This window comes from Physella acuta, unplaced genomic scaffold, assembly GCF_028476545.2.
Source record: "Physella acuta isolate Inbredline_101_S28 unplaced genomic scaffold, ASM2847654v3 ptg000107l, whole genome shotgun sequence".
Taxonomy (NCBI): domain Eukaryota; kingdom Metazoa; phylum Mollusca; class Gastropoda; family Physidae; genus Physella; species Physella acuta.
Genome location: NW_026731627.1, coordinates 29,447 through 45,833, shown reverse-complemented (window position 1 = coordinate 45,833; position 16,387 = coordinate 29,447). Strand labels below are relative to the sequence as shown.

The 16,387-nt window shown below is 37.2% G+C and overlaps 1 protein-coding gene across 7 annotated transcripts in view; it reads left to right on the top strand.

Moving 5' to 3' along the window:
* Window positions 1-16,387, top strand: part of LOC131933492 (double C2-like domain-containing protein beta) — a 111,323-nt gene that overhangs the window by 91,696 nt on the left and 3,240 nt on the right. For 5 of the 7 annotated variants that reach the window (XM_059290244.1, XM_059290240.1, XM_059290258.1 and 2 more), the window contains 12 exons: window positions 3,257-3,461; window positions 4,545-4,661; window positions 5,765-5,950; window positions 7,349-7,501; window positions 7,888-7,967; window positions 8,468-8,542; window positions 10,905-11,014; window positions 11,618-11,741; window positions 12,208-12,362; window positions 12,959-13,040; window positions 13,361-13,457; window positions 14,548-14,718. In XM_059290244.1, the coding sequence (XP_059146227.1) occupies window positions 3,257-3,461; window positions 4,545-4,661; window positions 5,765-5,950; window positions 7,349-7,501; window positions 7,888-7,967; window positions 8,468-8,542; window positions 10,905-11,014; window positions 11,618-11,741; window positions 12,208-12,362; window positions 12,959-13,040; window positions 13,361-13,457; window positions 14,548-14,681 (1,518 nt within the window). In that variant the 3' untranslated portion in view covers window positions 14,682-14,718. The remainder of the gene's footprint in view (window positions 1-3,256; window positions 3,462-4,544; window positions 4,662-5,764; window positions 5,951-7,348; window positions 7,502-7,887; window positions 7,968-8,467; window positions 8,543-10,904; window positions 11,015-11,617; window positions 11,742-12,207; window positions 12,363-12,958; window positions 13,041-13,360; window positions 13,458-14,547; window positions 14,719-16,387) is intronic. The other 2 variants (XM_059290268.1, XM_059290266.1) reach the window with 2 other exon arrangements.

Here is a 16,387-nt window from a genome sequence, read left to right as displayed (position 1 = left end):
CCCCCCCCTCCCACACGCGATGGGCTACCCCAGCAAAATGGCGGCATCGACAGCTAAGTCTTGTGGGGATCGTCTGCTGATTCAAACGTCATTTGTAAATTGGCGGTGATTGGCGCGTATCGACGCGGGTCTACAGTGTGACCTGACCTTGAACTTGCAGTCCTGTGGTGCCCTTGGTTTATTTTCCTGCTGGTGTGTTGGGGTCAGTATGGTGGTCCTTGATTGGTGGACACCAAATAACAGCACCACCCAGACTAGAACATCAACTCGATCAGTTCCTTCTTGGCGTTTCTTCGTTTATCAAAAAAAGTCTACCGCCCCCCCCCCCCCCCCAAAATCCCCCCCCCCTCTCGGAGGTAAAAGTCTGGGAGAAACACTGAACTCGATACTTTCGGTTTAGCCTTATAACCAGCATTCACAATCACATCGTTGAGCATAGCTATCCAAACTGTATTGTAACTATAAACATTTTTTTGCCTCAGCTGTACATCTGCTTAGGCTTCTGTTTTACCCCTTATGAATATATCATTATAACTTATGTAATGTGTTACGAGTATGTTTTTTTTTTAGTCACTAAAGAGTTTTTTTTTTACCTGCTTGCGCTATTGTCATATAAACTCAACAGTGATTAAAGTGTTAAATGCTGCATTTGCTTAGTATTTCCTAGAACTCCGGAAAAGGGTAACAAGGATATCCTAACCAGTGTTTCAGACTTTTTTCTCCGGGGGGACAGTTTGAAGAGATGCCCGAAAGAAACTCTGGTCCTAACCGATGCTATAACCGTTGCCTCCTTTTACTCAATCCTGAGACCTGGCCCATATTATAACCATTACAAGATAACCCGTAGTAAAATCCTCAGTACAATAAACTAATGCCCCGTTGACGTTCTTGGAATATTTTTTCACTGCACCGCTACTAGATGGGGGCATCAAATGTTTGAATGGGGTGATTGGGGGATTTAGCTCAAATATAACTTCGGCACGGACATGTGGATAAATATTTTTTTTAAAACCCCATTCAGGAAAATCGAACGTTTTAGTCAATACATCCAGACTTGCCAGTGTTTTCTATTTCGTGTAAGCCAAACGAGGTTCCCAGATTTAGCAGTCGAATGAAACGGGTGGGGCTTTTTGAAAACTTAAATGACGCCAAAATAAATGGAACACCGAACTGAAATAGGTTGTGAAACGGTACACTTGTGTTTAGATTTTCATCTACTCTGGTACAAGCAGTTTGTTAGGTGGTTATATCTTTTGTATAAACAGTTAGGTGGGGGGTTGTCTTTTTGTATAAACAGTTAGGTGGGTGGTTGTCTTTTGTGTAAGCAGTTTTTCGGTGGTTGTCTTGAGTGTCAGAAGTTTTTCGGTGGTTTTCTTTTGTGTAAGCAGTTTTTCGGTGGTTGTCTTAGATTAGATCTGTCTAGTTCTATTCCATGAATGCTTTCTACCGTGGTATTATGTTTCGTGTTAGCCATTTTTTATGAATGAAAATGTTCTGTATTTGGCTTATGCTAATCCCATTTTTTATGAATGAAAATGAAAAAATTTAAGCCCATGTTTCATCAGTAAATACCTTCTATCGTTGACTAATATTCAACGCAAGATTAGAAAGTTTGTGTGTTCTCATAGACCCCTAGCAGCCCAAATAAAAACGCATTTGATTTATTTTAGTGTTGCTTATCTCTGGGCCTACTTCGCCAGAGCTTGAGCTGCGTAGGGAGACATTGTTTTTATTGTTTGTTTACCCGAGCTGTGTTATTCAATCTCCGGGGCAATAAGATTTCCCGGTGACAGAGTTGAGACGGACAGACGCCAATTTCCAATTTGATTAATTTTTTTTTTCTGGTCCAATGCGTGGCGGGAAGTCACTCTGTCATTCTTCTCTCATCAGCGGCCGCATATGTCATTAATTATTTCTGACGTGGTCTGGTGGGGGTAAAGTTTTTGGTGGGGGTGGGGCAGAGTTGGGGGTGTGGTGGGGCAGAGTTGGGGGGCAGAGTTTGGGGTGGAGGGGCAGAGTTGGGGGGCGCAGTTGGGGGGGGCAGAGTTGGGGAGGGGGCAGAGTTTGGGGTGTAGGGGCAGAGTTTGGGGGGGGCAGGGTTGGGGGTGTGATGGGGCAGAGTTGTGGGGGACAGGGTTGGGGGGTCGCAGAATTGGAGTGGGTGCAGAGTTGGGGGGGGGGGCAGAGACTTGTAGGGGGTGTGGGGGACAGAGTTGGGGGGTCGCAGAGTTGGAGTGGGGCAGAGTTGGGGGTGGAAGGGGGTTTGTATACCCATCAAATTAAGATTGTTGATTTTGTTTGTTGAGGGATGCTCGTGACTCCTAAACAGAGAATTTTAAAAATATTTTTCCTGTTCCTTACCGGCGTTCAATCTACAGTTTCTTTACGATAAACATTAGGGTGATCACGAGAAGACCAGTCTCCAGACAATGTTTATGCTTGCGATGTATCATTTCGGAACTGGCGGTCCATGGTGCAGATAAAGTTGAATTCATCTATTTCTGTGGACTCATGTCCAGCCGACTTTACATTTTCCCTAGCGTGAGTCAGGTACCTATCAGAGCTGGGTTGACACAGGGTTACTCAATGGACTCGAGTCCGGGATCCAAACTCCAGGCTGTCATGTTAATGGGCATGCTCTACTATCCGACCAAGACGCCCAATGTGTGTTCGCGATGTAAGCCCATCAAAATTTACAATCGTTTAGTGAACTAAACAAAACAAAATTTAAAATGGTTCAGACCTTTTGTAGTTGTACTTTCTTCCTCCATTGTGCTCAGTCTATTTTTCGTTTCTATTTAGCTAATTCATTCATGTTCGTGTCGCGTTATGTTTAAAGAGTAAGCAGCTAGACTGAGTGTAACACTTTGAGCATCGTCCATAAATGACGTTATAATAATGTGATAAGCTAGACTAACGGTTTTATTTTATTTTTATTTTTTGAATGGCTAATGAAGTGAGTCGACGGTCACGTGATGTAGGGGTGGGGGTTAAGTGTCTGGCTTCGAGTCTAATTTTTACCATAGTCGGATGGAGGAAACAATATGCTAAAAATTGTCTGGCGTCTTGTATGAACCATCACGCACATACCTCTAAACTCTTGCCAGATAAAAATTTTAGTATGTCATCCACAACCATCCATATACATCTAAACTCTTGCCAGATAAAAATTTTAGTATGTCATCCACAACCATCCACATACATCTAAACTCTTGCCAGATAAAAATTTTAGTATGTCATGTTTTATTTTCCCTAGGTGTGGAAGCGGTCTGGCGCCTGGTTCTTTAAAGGGATCCCCAAGTACACTCTACCGGAGAAGAAAAACGAGACCTCCAAGTACCCGATGCGCATGCGGCCTTCACCCCGAGGCTCGCTGAAGGGACGTCCTGCGGGCTCCCCCTCTCCCAGGGACTCATACACCTGGCACAAGGCCCGGGGTAGTGCCAGCACCGGGGTCTCGTGTAAGCTGGTTACACTATTTTACTCATTCGGTATTTTAATCATGCAATGGTGTGGTTATTTTTAAAAATTCAACTTTTTACATTGCTCAAATGTATATGCTGTTTTCCAGAACTATATAAATTATTTTATTCCTTGATCTTTTTAATATCTTAGATGTTTCTCAAGCTGGTTATTTTAGAACTTTAAAAATAGTCGAAGTTCTGTACCCGTCTCACTTTTATAAAGACCAATGCTTAAGCTGATTAAATAACTATAAAATTATTATTAATTAATATTACCAACCCTCCACAACCAGCCACAAACCAACCCTCCACAACCACCCAGTAACCAACTCTCCACAACTATCCACAAACCAACTCTCCACAACCATCCACAAACCAACCCTCCACAACCAGCCACTAACCAACCTTCTACCCTCCACAACCGTCCACTAACCAACCCTCCACAACCACCCAGTAACCAACCATCCACAACCATCCACTAACCAACCCTCTACCCCTCCACAACCATCCACTAACCAACCCTCCACAACCACCCAGTAACCAACCATCCACAACCATCCACTAACCAACCCTCTACCCCTCCACAACCATCCACTAACCAACCATCCACTAACCAACCCTCCACAACCAGCCACTAACCAACCCTCCACAACCAGCCACTAACCAACCCTCCACTAACCAACCCTCCACAACCAGCCACTAACCAACCCTCCACAACCAGCCACTAACCAACCCTCCACAACCACCCACTAACCAACCCTCCACAACCAGCCACTAACCAACCCTCCACAACCACCCACTAACCAACCCTCCACAACCACCCACTAACCAACCCTCCACAACCACCCACTAACCAACCCTCTACCCCTCCACAACCAGCCACTAATCAACCCTCTACCCCTCCACAACCACCCACTAACCAACCCTCTACAACCACCCACTAACCAACCCTCTACAACCACCCACTAATCAACCCTCTACCCCTCCACAACCACCCACTAACCAACCCTCTACAACCACCCACTAATCAACCCTCTACCCCTCCACACCACCCACTAACCAACCCTCTACCCACCACAGCCAGCTATGGAGAGAGCAGTGAACAAGACTCCTCTGAAAGCTCAGAAGAAGACTTCCCTATGACAAAAGCCAAAGCCAAAAAGAGCACAGACCTGGGTAATCCAAAAACTATGACAAGTACATAATCAGCCAACCAATCAGAGCATCTCTTTCACAGTAGCGAGTAGTCTCATTTTATCATCCTAGTGCTAGACTTGATATTTTTTTTAAGCATGCACACAACTTCATCATTGGGTATCAATACGCTTAGTTACAGGGCATGGTAAAAAGTGTACTCTACTTTAATACTTTTCATGTGCTGAAAAGCATGTTTAAAGCATGATTTAAATTTAGATTTAAAATGATGTTTTTAGAAATTGTATATAAGAGTTCCACAGATTATATTTAATGGATTGTCTGTTTGAAATTTTAGAATAATTATCTAAAATGAAAAGTGTTGAAAAGTAATTAAATTGGTTTTTTTCCCTCTGAATTATACCTGAATACATCTTTAGGATTTTCATTTAAATTTAATTTTAAAAATTCATTTTGTTTTGACACTAATTAAAACAAGCAGATCCATATTTATATTTAGCTAAAAAAATATTTCAGCCGCTGATATATTAGACATAACTTAAAACTATAATTATACAAAATTTACATTGTTTTTCATCTTCTTTGAGAATAAGATTCATTTTCATGCAATTAACTAATTATTTCAATCTTGTTGATTAATATAAATGAGTTTTTTTTAAAGCTTGCTAATGCTCATCCATAAGGAAGAAATGGTTTAATTTATAATGCTGACAGGACAATACATTAGCAGATTGAAATGGTATTTTTACTAGTATTGGGATTAGTAATAGGATTATGGCCAATGTTGGGATTACTGGTAAAATTAGGATTAGTATTGGGATTAGTGTTATGATTAGGGTCAGCGTTGGGATTACTGGTAGGATTAGGGCCAGTGTTGGGATTAGGAATAGAATTAGGATTAGTGATAGGATTATGGCCAGTGTTGGGATTAGGAATAGAATTAGGATTAGTGATAGTATTATGGCCAGTGTTGGGATTAGGAATAGAATTAGGATTAGTGATAGGATTATGGCCAGTGTTGGGATTACTGATAGGATTAGTGCCAGTGTAGGGATAGCCATGCTATAAAGTAGACTTGAATGTCTCCTGTCAGTGCTTTATGAAGTAGCGAGGAAATAGCACTTAAACAATGATTGTCCTTTTAGAGAGTGATAATGCAAGTATAGGCAGTTCAGCTTCCAGGACAGCCTTCCACAACAACAACCACAACTACTCCAGGGCGGAGAGCAAGACAAGCATCACCAGCGCCACCACGGCAGGGGGGCAACTCAGCGCTACAGAGAGTAGCAGGGGGGACGACTTGCACGATGACACAGACTCTGAGAGGTCAAGTAAGTGGGACTAATATTGTTTTTAATTTTTTGATGTAGTCAGTTTTATCATGTAAGTAAGGCCAACACTGCTTTTAAACTTTTTGCTGCAACAATTTTGTCAGGTAGAGAAAGCCAACGCTGCTTTTGAACTGATCTTGTCTAATTAGCTGCAATGAGTTTTGTCAAGTTAAATAAGCCAGCACTGCTTTTGAATGCAGTACGGTTTATGTTCTGAAATCTGACTGTCAAATGGTGATGCATCAACTCTCTGTACTTAGGCTGCTAAGTTCTTTGTAAGGGTTGCTAGTAACTTGAAATTCTCCTTGGTCCAGTTACTGAATTCAGTGAAGAATGTAATATTATCTGTATCTGTAAACATCTTTACATGGCATCAATATGTAGTCAACTTTACACAGTGTCTGGATTTGTAGACAACTTTACCGAATATCCAGGGACGGAGTGGTCTAGCGGTAGAGAGCTGGATTGCTAACCCTTAAGTCTCGAGTTCGAATCCAGGTTCAAGTCACTAGACCGTCCCTGAGTCCACCCAACTCTAATGGGTACCTAACTCACATTAGGGAAAGTAAAGGTGGCTTGGCATAGTGCTGACCACACTATCTCTTCATATGCCGAGGTTACAGAAACAAGTGAACTCTACTTCACTTGCCCTATAGACCGTCAGGTTTGAAAAGGAAACTTTACATACTTTTTTTTAACCGAGTATCAATATTTGTAGATATCATGTAAATTTTAGATCATGTCGCTGGAATTAATCAATATCTTGTCTTTGAAGACAGTCTTGATTCTTGTCACTCTATTTGGAAATTATTTTTTTTTTCACACAATTTAATAATTCTGCCAGTCAGAACATTAGGTTATTTTTGAAACATTCCAATAATTTTTTTTTTATGGACTTTAAAAGTTTTTATGCCCAGAAATACACTAAAAAAACCTTCCATAAAAAGACCCATAAAATTTTTCCTTTTTTGTTGAAAGGGGAGAAAATAGATTTCCTCCAAGAATAAAAAAATCTGGTCTGAAAGATGTCTCCTAGTTTTGTATGATCCCTTGAGGAGTTAGAACATAATTTGACAACTCTATTGGAAATCAATAGCTTCTCAAGATGGGCTATTTTCAGACCTCGCTAAAATTAAATTGCACAATATTTTTAGAACGATAATCTTTTAAAGTCTTTATATTAAATACGACCTTTTCTTTTTTTCTTACTCTTTAAATTATGGTTTTTTAATCAGACATATTACATTCACTTTTTATACCATGCTTTTTTTTTTACTTTATAAGTATTAAATACATTTTTTTTCATAGGAACATGCAACTATGTTTTCTTGTTGGTATTTGTTTTTTCTTGTTTGTTTTTGGTACTGAAGGTTTTGTGAATGTGTTCTCCACTTTCAGTATTTAGTAGGGAGGGCTCAACAAGATCTAAAGGCAAGGGCAGTCTTGGCCATGAGGAAGAGGGAGACAATATTGATGTGGCTGTAAATAGATATGGGAAAACCTCAAATACTGCTGATGAGGAGCAAGTTTCCTCCCCTGATAGTGAAGGAAGTAAGTCTTTTTTGTGTGGAGGTTTTTGGGGTGATTTTAATTAAAAATTACAGCAGTTTTTTTTTATTGTATCACTTTAAATTATCGCATTGTTTTACTTTTTTAATTATAAATATGACATTGGTTGTTAATAAAGTCAATATATAGCATTTTTTTTTTTAGTAAGTCATTTTGTTCTCTAAAATTTTAAATGTAGAACTAGTTGGTTAATTGTATAATTAGTTGGTCAATATTCCCTACAATGCTAAAATATGAATTTTCCATTTAAATTATATAATGCGCCAAAATAATGTACTTTTATATACTGTATTACTGTATTTAAATGTGTACAGAGTGTTTAACCATGATTTTTAATTCTGTGCCTGAATCTCTTTCCCCTCTGTCAGCATCACTGGGTCTCCTGGAGTTCTCACTGTTGTATGACTCGGTCAACAATGCTTTACACTGTACCATAGCTAGAGCCAAGGTAAGTTGGGCAACACAAAAAGTAAGGTGTGCTATTGTAAGAAAAGTTTTGAAACAAATATTAATATATTTAACTTAACACTAAAAAGGATTACTTTTTCAAAAAATACTTCTATTTTTTTTTTAAATATTACTCATTAGATATGTACTTAAATAAATTGCTCATTAGAAAATTTTGTTCTACTCTGACTTTCAAAATAGCTATTATTATAGTTGTGCTTAAAATATTATTCACCATGTGTAAGTAAAGTTTCCCTTTCAAACCTGACGGTCTATGGGGCAAGTGAAGTAGAGTTCACTTGTTTCTGTGACCTTGGCATATGAAGAGATAGTGTGGTCAGCACTATGCCCAGCCGCCTTTACTTTCCCTAACGTGAGTTATGTACCCATCAGAGTTGGGTGGACTCACCCTATGTGTGCTTTGATAAAAATATCAGCCTTTTTTTTTAATTTGTGATCAGATTAATATTTTTTTGTAATAAAGCTGCGTTTTAATTGCAGGGCTTGAAAGCCATGGACTCCAATGGCTTGTCAGATCCTTATGTCAAGTTACATCTGCTGCCTGGGGCCAGCAAGGTGAGACAAGCTAATTAAGAGAGTTTGTTACATGCAAGGTTTAGAGAGTGTTACATGCAAGGTTTAGCCCTCATCACATGCTTATTTAGGGAGTTTCTTTCATGCAAGGTTTAGCCTTCATCACACGCTTATTAAGAGAGTCTTTCATGCAAGGTTTAGCCTTCATCACATGCTCATTAAGAGAGTTTGTTACATGCAAGGTTTAGCTTTCATCACATGCTCATTAAGAGAGTTTGTTACATGCAAGGTTTAGCCTTCATCACTGGCTCATTTAGAGAGTTTCTTTCATGCAAGGTTTAGCCTTCATCACATGCTCATAAAGAGAGTTTGTTACATGCAAGGTTTAGCCTTCATCACATGCTCATTAAGAGAGTTTTTTCATGCAAGGTTTAGCATTCATCATATGCTCATTTAGAGAGTTTGTTTCATGCAAGGTTTAGCCTTTATCAATATCTTATTTAGAGAGTTTTTTCATGCAAGGTTTAGCATTCATCACATGCTCATTAAAAGGTTTAGCCTTCATCACATGCTCATTTAGAAAGTTTGTTACATGCAAGGTTTAGCCTTCATCACATGCTTTGTAATAGAGTTTATTAGATGCAAGGTTTAGCATTCATCACACGCTCATTAAGAGAGTTTGTTACATGCAAGGTTTAGCCTTCATCATATGCTCATTAAGAGAGTTTGTTACATGCAAGGTTTAGCCTTCATCACACGCTCATTAAGAGAGTTTGTGACATGCAAGGTTTAGCCTTCATCACATGCTTATTAAGAGAGTTTGTTACATGCAAGGTTTAGCCTTCATCACATGCTCATTAAGAGAGTTTGTTACATGCAAGGTTTAGCCTTCATCACATGCTCATTAAGAGAGTTTCTTTCATGTAAGGTTTAGCCTTCATCACATGCTCATTAAGAGAGTTTGTTACATGCAAGGTTTAGCCTTCATCACACGCTCATTAAGAGAGTTTGTTAGATGCAAGGTTTAGCCTTCATCACATGCTCATTAAGAGAGTTTGTTACATGCAAGGTTTAGCCTTCATCACATGCTCATTAAGAGAGTTTGTTACATGCAAGGTTTAGCCTTCATCACATGCTCATTAAGGGAGTTTGTGACATGCAAGGTTTAGCCTTCATCACATGCTCATTAAGAGAGTTTCTTTCATGCAAGGTTTAGCCTTCATCACACGCTCATTAAGAGAGTTTGTTACATGCAAGGTTTAGCCTTCATCACATGCTCATTAAGAGAGTTTGTTACATGCAAGGTTTAGCCTTCATCACATGCTCATTAAGAGAGTTTGTTACATGCAAGGTTTAGCCTTCATCACATGCTCATTAAGGGAGTTTGTGACATGCAAGGTTTAGCCTTCATCACATGCTCATTAAGAGAGTTTCTTTCATGCAAGGTTTAGCCTTCATCACACGCTCATTAAGAGAGTTTGTTACATGCAAGGTTTAGCCTTCATCACATGCTCATTAAGAGAGTTTGTTACATGCAAGGTTTAGCCTTCATCACATGCTCATTAAGAGTTTGTTACATGCAAGGTTTAGCCTTCATCATATGCTTATTAAGAGAGTTTGTTACATGCAAGGTTTAGCCTTCATCACATGCTCATTAAGAGAGTTTGTTACATGCAAGGTTTAGCTGTCATCTCACGCTCATTAAGAGAGTTTCTTTCATGCAAGGTTTAGCCTTCATCACACACTCATTAATAAAGTCAATATATAGCATTTTGTTTTTTTAATTTTTTTAGTAAGTCATTTTGTTCTCTAAAATTTTAAATGTAGAACTAGTTGGTTAATTGTAGAATTAGTTGGTCAAATAGTTGGCTCATTACGAGAGTTTGTTACATGCAAGGTTTAGCCATTATGACACACTAATGTCCCATACTCTTATTTGAATTGGAGTTACTGTTAGGGTCAAAATTATTAGGCTGACAAATTATAAAATCTTAGAGACCTTGTGATTGATTGATTGATCATAAAAGTACTCAAATCTTTATGATTTTTTCAGTGTATAATTTAAATATCTTGACTTGTGCAACCTAAAAGAGAAAGTATTAAATTGCTCTGACATATAGTGTGCTCAACATCTTTCCACTAAGGGATGGCATGGCCTAGTGGTAGAGCACTACACTGCTAACCCAATAGTCTTGAGTTTGAATCCGGGTTCAAGTCTCTTAGTCCACCTAGCTCTGATGTGTACCTAACTCACATAAGGGAAAGCAAAAGTGGCTGTGCATAGTGCTGACCACATTATCCATTCATATGCCTTGGGCACAGAAATAGGTCCACTCTACTTCACTTGCCCCATGCACATTTGGTTTGACAAAGATCCTTTACTTTTTTTTTCATCTACCCACAGTCAACAAAGCTGAGGACAAAAACAATCCACAAAACACTGAATCCAGAGTGGAACGAGTCCCTGACCTACTACGGAGTCACAGAGGAGGATATACTAAGGAAAACTTTAAGGTACAAACACTTACACATTTTTGTTTGTGTACACATACTTGTACACATAAGTGTGAAAACATTTGCTATTCAGAATTCTAAATTAATTAAAAATCATATCTGTGTGCATAAATTAGGACTTATTAAAAATTACTCACTTTACATAATAAATATAAAGCTGGAATACAGTCTGTTAAGTTACCATAGGACAGATAAAGAAGAGTTCACCTGGTTTTGTGACCTTGGCATATGGATGATAATGTTTTCAGCACTATGCCCAGCCACTTTTAATTTCCCTTATGCGAGTCAGGTACCTATCAGAGCTGGGTGAACTTAGAGTGTCCTATGGGCTCAAGCCTTAGTCCCAAACCTGAAACTTCCAGTTTAGCAGTGATGCAAGGTCTAAACAAATATTAGAACTAAATCAAAAGCCTAATAGATTTTAAACACATTTAAAGTGTTGCCTATAAAATGGAAGATTGTTAATAGTTTATTTCTTTAATGACAAATTGTCTGATAGCTCTATTCACCATTTAATCTTGAGTCAAGTTACTATCCAAATAACTGGTATACTTTGTTCTCCAGTAATCATTCCATTTAACTCTGTCTTTCCACATCATGCAGGCTCTCAGTCCTTGATGAAGACGCCTTTGGTTTTGACTTTATTGGAGAATTTCGAGTGCCTCTAAAAAGAATCAAGCCTCACCAAACCAAGAACTTCAGTGTTTATTTGGAGAAACAGATGGCTGTAAGTAGATAATGTTCTCTCGTGTGTTTTCACAAATTAGTGTAGGGCGGAGCATTCTAATCACACAATTATTGTATTCTTTGACTGCTGGTACACATTAGCACTTGGTGAAATACTCTGAATACAGAATACTTTTATTTATTCTTTGACTGCTGTTACACATCAAGTACACAATACTCTTTGGCTGTATTTAGCCATTAGACCTGTTTGGCACTGACTAAATGCTTCTTTTCTTAAGCGTCTGTTAGTCATTGACGCTTGGTGGATTGTTCTAAATACACATTGTTTGCCTCTTTATTGACATGTTTTATAGATTAGAGTTAGGTAGAGCGTCCTTGAGATTAAGTTATTTATACTTACATCTCAGTATCTCTACTTAAAACTAATTTTGATAATGTATGTTTTTGGACAAACTAATTTGTTACAAGATTAAATCTGTAAACATCCATCCCCTTGTCTTTTACAGATGGAAAAAGATGATGATTTGATACAGATCCGAGGAAAAATTCTCTTATCCTTGAGATATGCTCTGGCCAAACAGAGCTTATATGTCCGGATAATCCGCTGTGCTGAGCTTGCAGCTATGGACACTAATGGATATAGTGACCCATATGTTAAAGTGTATGCATTTTTATATTTTATACTTTTCTAAATAAGTTACAATGTATACAGCGCCCCCGTGTTTACATTAAATAATGATTTTAATAATAACTAGCCGGACATCAAATACTTGCCATTGTATCCAATTATTTAATCTTTTTCTAAAGCTCTTATTTCAAGCAGTAACGTAAAGCCCTCACCATTAAAACAGTTACCTGCAGCCATAACTATTGACATAGTTTTCCTAAGCCCATTTCATTAAAACATTCACCAATATCCCTTGTCATTAAAACATTAATCTAGAGCCCTTGTCATTAAAACATTCACCTAAATCCCTTGTCATTAAAACATTGACATAAAACAATCACCTAAATCCCTTGTCATTAAAACATTCACCTAAATCCCCTTGTCATTAAAACATTCACCTAAATCCCTTGTCATTAAAACATTCACCTAAATCCCTTGTCATTAAAACATTCACCTTAATCCCTTGTCATTAAAACATTCACCTAAATCCCTTGTCGTTAAAACATTCACCTTAATCCCTTGTCATTAAAACATTCACCTAAATCCCTTGTCATTAAAACAATCACCAAAATTCCCTGTCATAAAAACAGTTACCTGAAGCCAGACAAGGACAAGAAGTCCAAATATAAAACCACAATAAAGAAGAGGACACTCAACCCAGAATACAATGAGGTACTTACTAATCTTATTTTTAAATTAGTACTTCATTGGATTATATAATTTGTAAACATTTATACATATTTATAAATATTGTATAATAGTATAATCCTTATTTTAATTTTGTTTTAAACACCCAATATACATTTCTCTATTTCCAAAATAATGACAGATAATATTAAATATCCCTATCAATAAGTGTTACCATTAATGATTAACAGCTCCCACATTAAATTAGTAAATATGATAGTTTCCTCCCCTTTTAATACTGTTAGTGTTAGAATACAAATGGCAGCTAACAATTACCTCCCCATACCTTCCCCCTATCAATGCAGGAGTTCACCTATGAGATCCGTCATAATGAGCTGGCCAAGAAAACCCTGGAGATAACTGTGTGGGATAAAGACATTGGAAAAACAAATGATTTTATTGGTAACATTCCTCACACGTAACATGCAAATCCCTTTTTAATCATTGGTCAAATAATTTTATTGGTAACATTCTTCACATGCAACATACAAAAAACTTTCTAACATTGGTCAAATGATTTTCTTGGTAGCATTCCCCACATATAACAAAATAACTGTCTAACATTGGTCAAACAAATAATACATTTGTCACCCATGAATAACCTATTCACATTGATTAAACAAATTAATTTATTGAAAACATTAGAAACTTTACAATAGAGATAAATTTATTCAGTGGCGTAGGCAGGGGGGGTTAGGGGGGTCATAACACCCCCCATAGACCCCTCGGTATATATAAAAAGTATGAGGGGGGGTGCAAATCGAAAGTTTGAGGGGGGGTGCAAATCGAAAGTTTGAGGGGGGGTGCAAATCGAAAGTTTGTCCCCGGGTAAAAATTGGAACCCCCCCCCCCCCCCCTTGAGACGATCCTGGCGGCTACGCCACTGAATTTATTATAAAAGGTATGTGGATTTGAAAGTTAATTGAGTCAAGCTTTTAGGAATCTTAATTTTAATATGGAGAGGAAGAATTCCTCTGTTTCAAAACCTCTTTACATAAAGAGATTTTCTAGTCAGTACTATACCTGGCTAACATTACTTTTTATAGATTGAAGTACCCTTTAAAGTTGGTGTCTAGCTATCATTTTTTCTACCCTTCATAAATGTATTTGTTCTACTCACAATAGATAAATTGATATTTTAGTTTCTCTTTCAACATAATGTAATATTTATTCCTCTAACATTAACATTAACAACATAATGTAATACTTATTTCTCAATCAAAAATGTAATATTTGATTCTCTATTAACATAACTTAATATTTAGTTCATCAACATTATGTGATATTTGTTTCTGCATCATCATAAATTAATATTTAGTCCCTCTATCAACACAACTAGATCATTTATTTCTCTATCAACCCAATGTGATATTTAGTCTCTCTATCAACACAACTATATAGATGTATTTATCTACACAACATGATATTTAGTTTCACTATCACCATAATGTGCTACTTTATTTCCCTGTCAACTTTTCAAAAAACCAACTAGGTGGTGTCCAGCTTGGCATCAACTCTAAAGGAGAGCGCCTGAAGCATTGGTTTGACACACTGAAGAACCCAGACAGGGAGTACAGGAGGTGGCATGTCTTGTCTGCTGAGCTCACTCCAGAGGTTCAATTGTAGACAGCCGTGTGCTTTCTTGTGTTCTGTGGTAGAGATAGTGAGTGTTGTCATTCTATTGTGGACCTACACAACTGCTTGCATTCTAGTGGTGGCCTACACTTAACTGCTTGCATTCTATTTTATATTAAAATAATTTTTATATGCCTTTCGAATAAAAAAAATCTTTTCTCTTTTTTATATATATAAATGGTTTTTTTTTTTAAGTTGGTTATTAACCATTTACATTACTAGTAAACTTTTTTCAAAAGGTAGGATCAGCTGGCAATAGCTTTTCTAGTTAAAAAATGTGTAATATTATTTTAAAGAGAAGCTGTTAATAATCAATTAATTTTTTTTAAATATGTAGGACATAGCCTATATAATGTACATATTATGCTGAGCATATCTGAAAGATTTGTGTTTTACTATAACATAGGATTAAACAGTTTTTTTTAAAAGGATCTTTTGTTTGAAATATAATCAGCTGTATTAAATACAATAATTAAAGTGGGGAGATATCTAATTGTATTCCATTTGTAAAGAAAAGTATAGTAGAAGTAATGTACCTTTATTTACTATCCTCTTGTTACCTCCCTTGCTTGTAAACCAAACCTCTATTTGAACCTATTTTCCTCTCAGAATTTAGTTTTCTGTACTGGTCATCTAACCATGTGAACCACCTCTGTTTACCTCACCAACTAACCACCTCTGTTTACCTCATCAACCAACCACCTCTGTTTACCTCACCAACTAACCATCTCTGTTTACCTCACCAACCAACCACCTCTGTTTACCTCACCAACTAACCATCTCTGTTTACCTCACCAACCAACCACCTCTGTTTACCTCACCAACTAACCATCTCTGTTTACCTCACCAACTAACCATCTCTGTTTACCTCACCAACTAACCATCTCTGTTTACCTCTCCATTTAACCACATCAACCACCTCTGTTTACCTCACCATCCAACCACATCAACCAGTTTACCTCACCAACCAACTAACCATCTCAATCCCATCTGTTTACCTCACCGACCACATCAACCACCTGTTAAAAGTACCCCACCAACTAACCAATATGACCTCTTGTAAAATGTTTTTAATCAGTAAAAAAATTTAGTATTTCCCCTGATGTTCTTCATGCTTGCTCCATCACAGAGAAACTTTACTTGTATAACTAACAATCATTTTTATCTCTCAAGTTGTTTTAAAATGTTAAATAGGACAAGTTAATATTGTTGTAAAAATACCATTCAGTCAATAGAATAAGGAATATATGTAGATTTTGTGAACTTAGTTTTTTTAAAAAAAGCAAATTTTAAAAAGGTTTAGATTAGGTTGATCAATTGATAACTAAACACAAAAATAAAGAAAATTATAAACTAAAGGCATCTATTTTTTTTATTGATATCTTGGTGTATTTTGACTTTCCTGACTGTTTTTATTTCAATGTTGTCTAGATCATGTGTGCATGTAATCACAAATTCTGCTTAACTTTATCACTTTGATGTTTCCACATGCAAAATTATTGGTGGCTGACTTGTTTATATGTGTGCATGTATCAATACTATCATTGATATATAAGCCAGATAAGAAAATTTATAGACAGAGAATTTATACCTCAATTTTATTTATATACATTTTTTATCTGAATTTTTGTGATTTTATTATGCGAAATGAATTTATTCTTCAGCAAAGTATTCTGACATCATATTATTAAAAATAC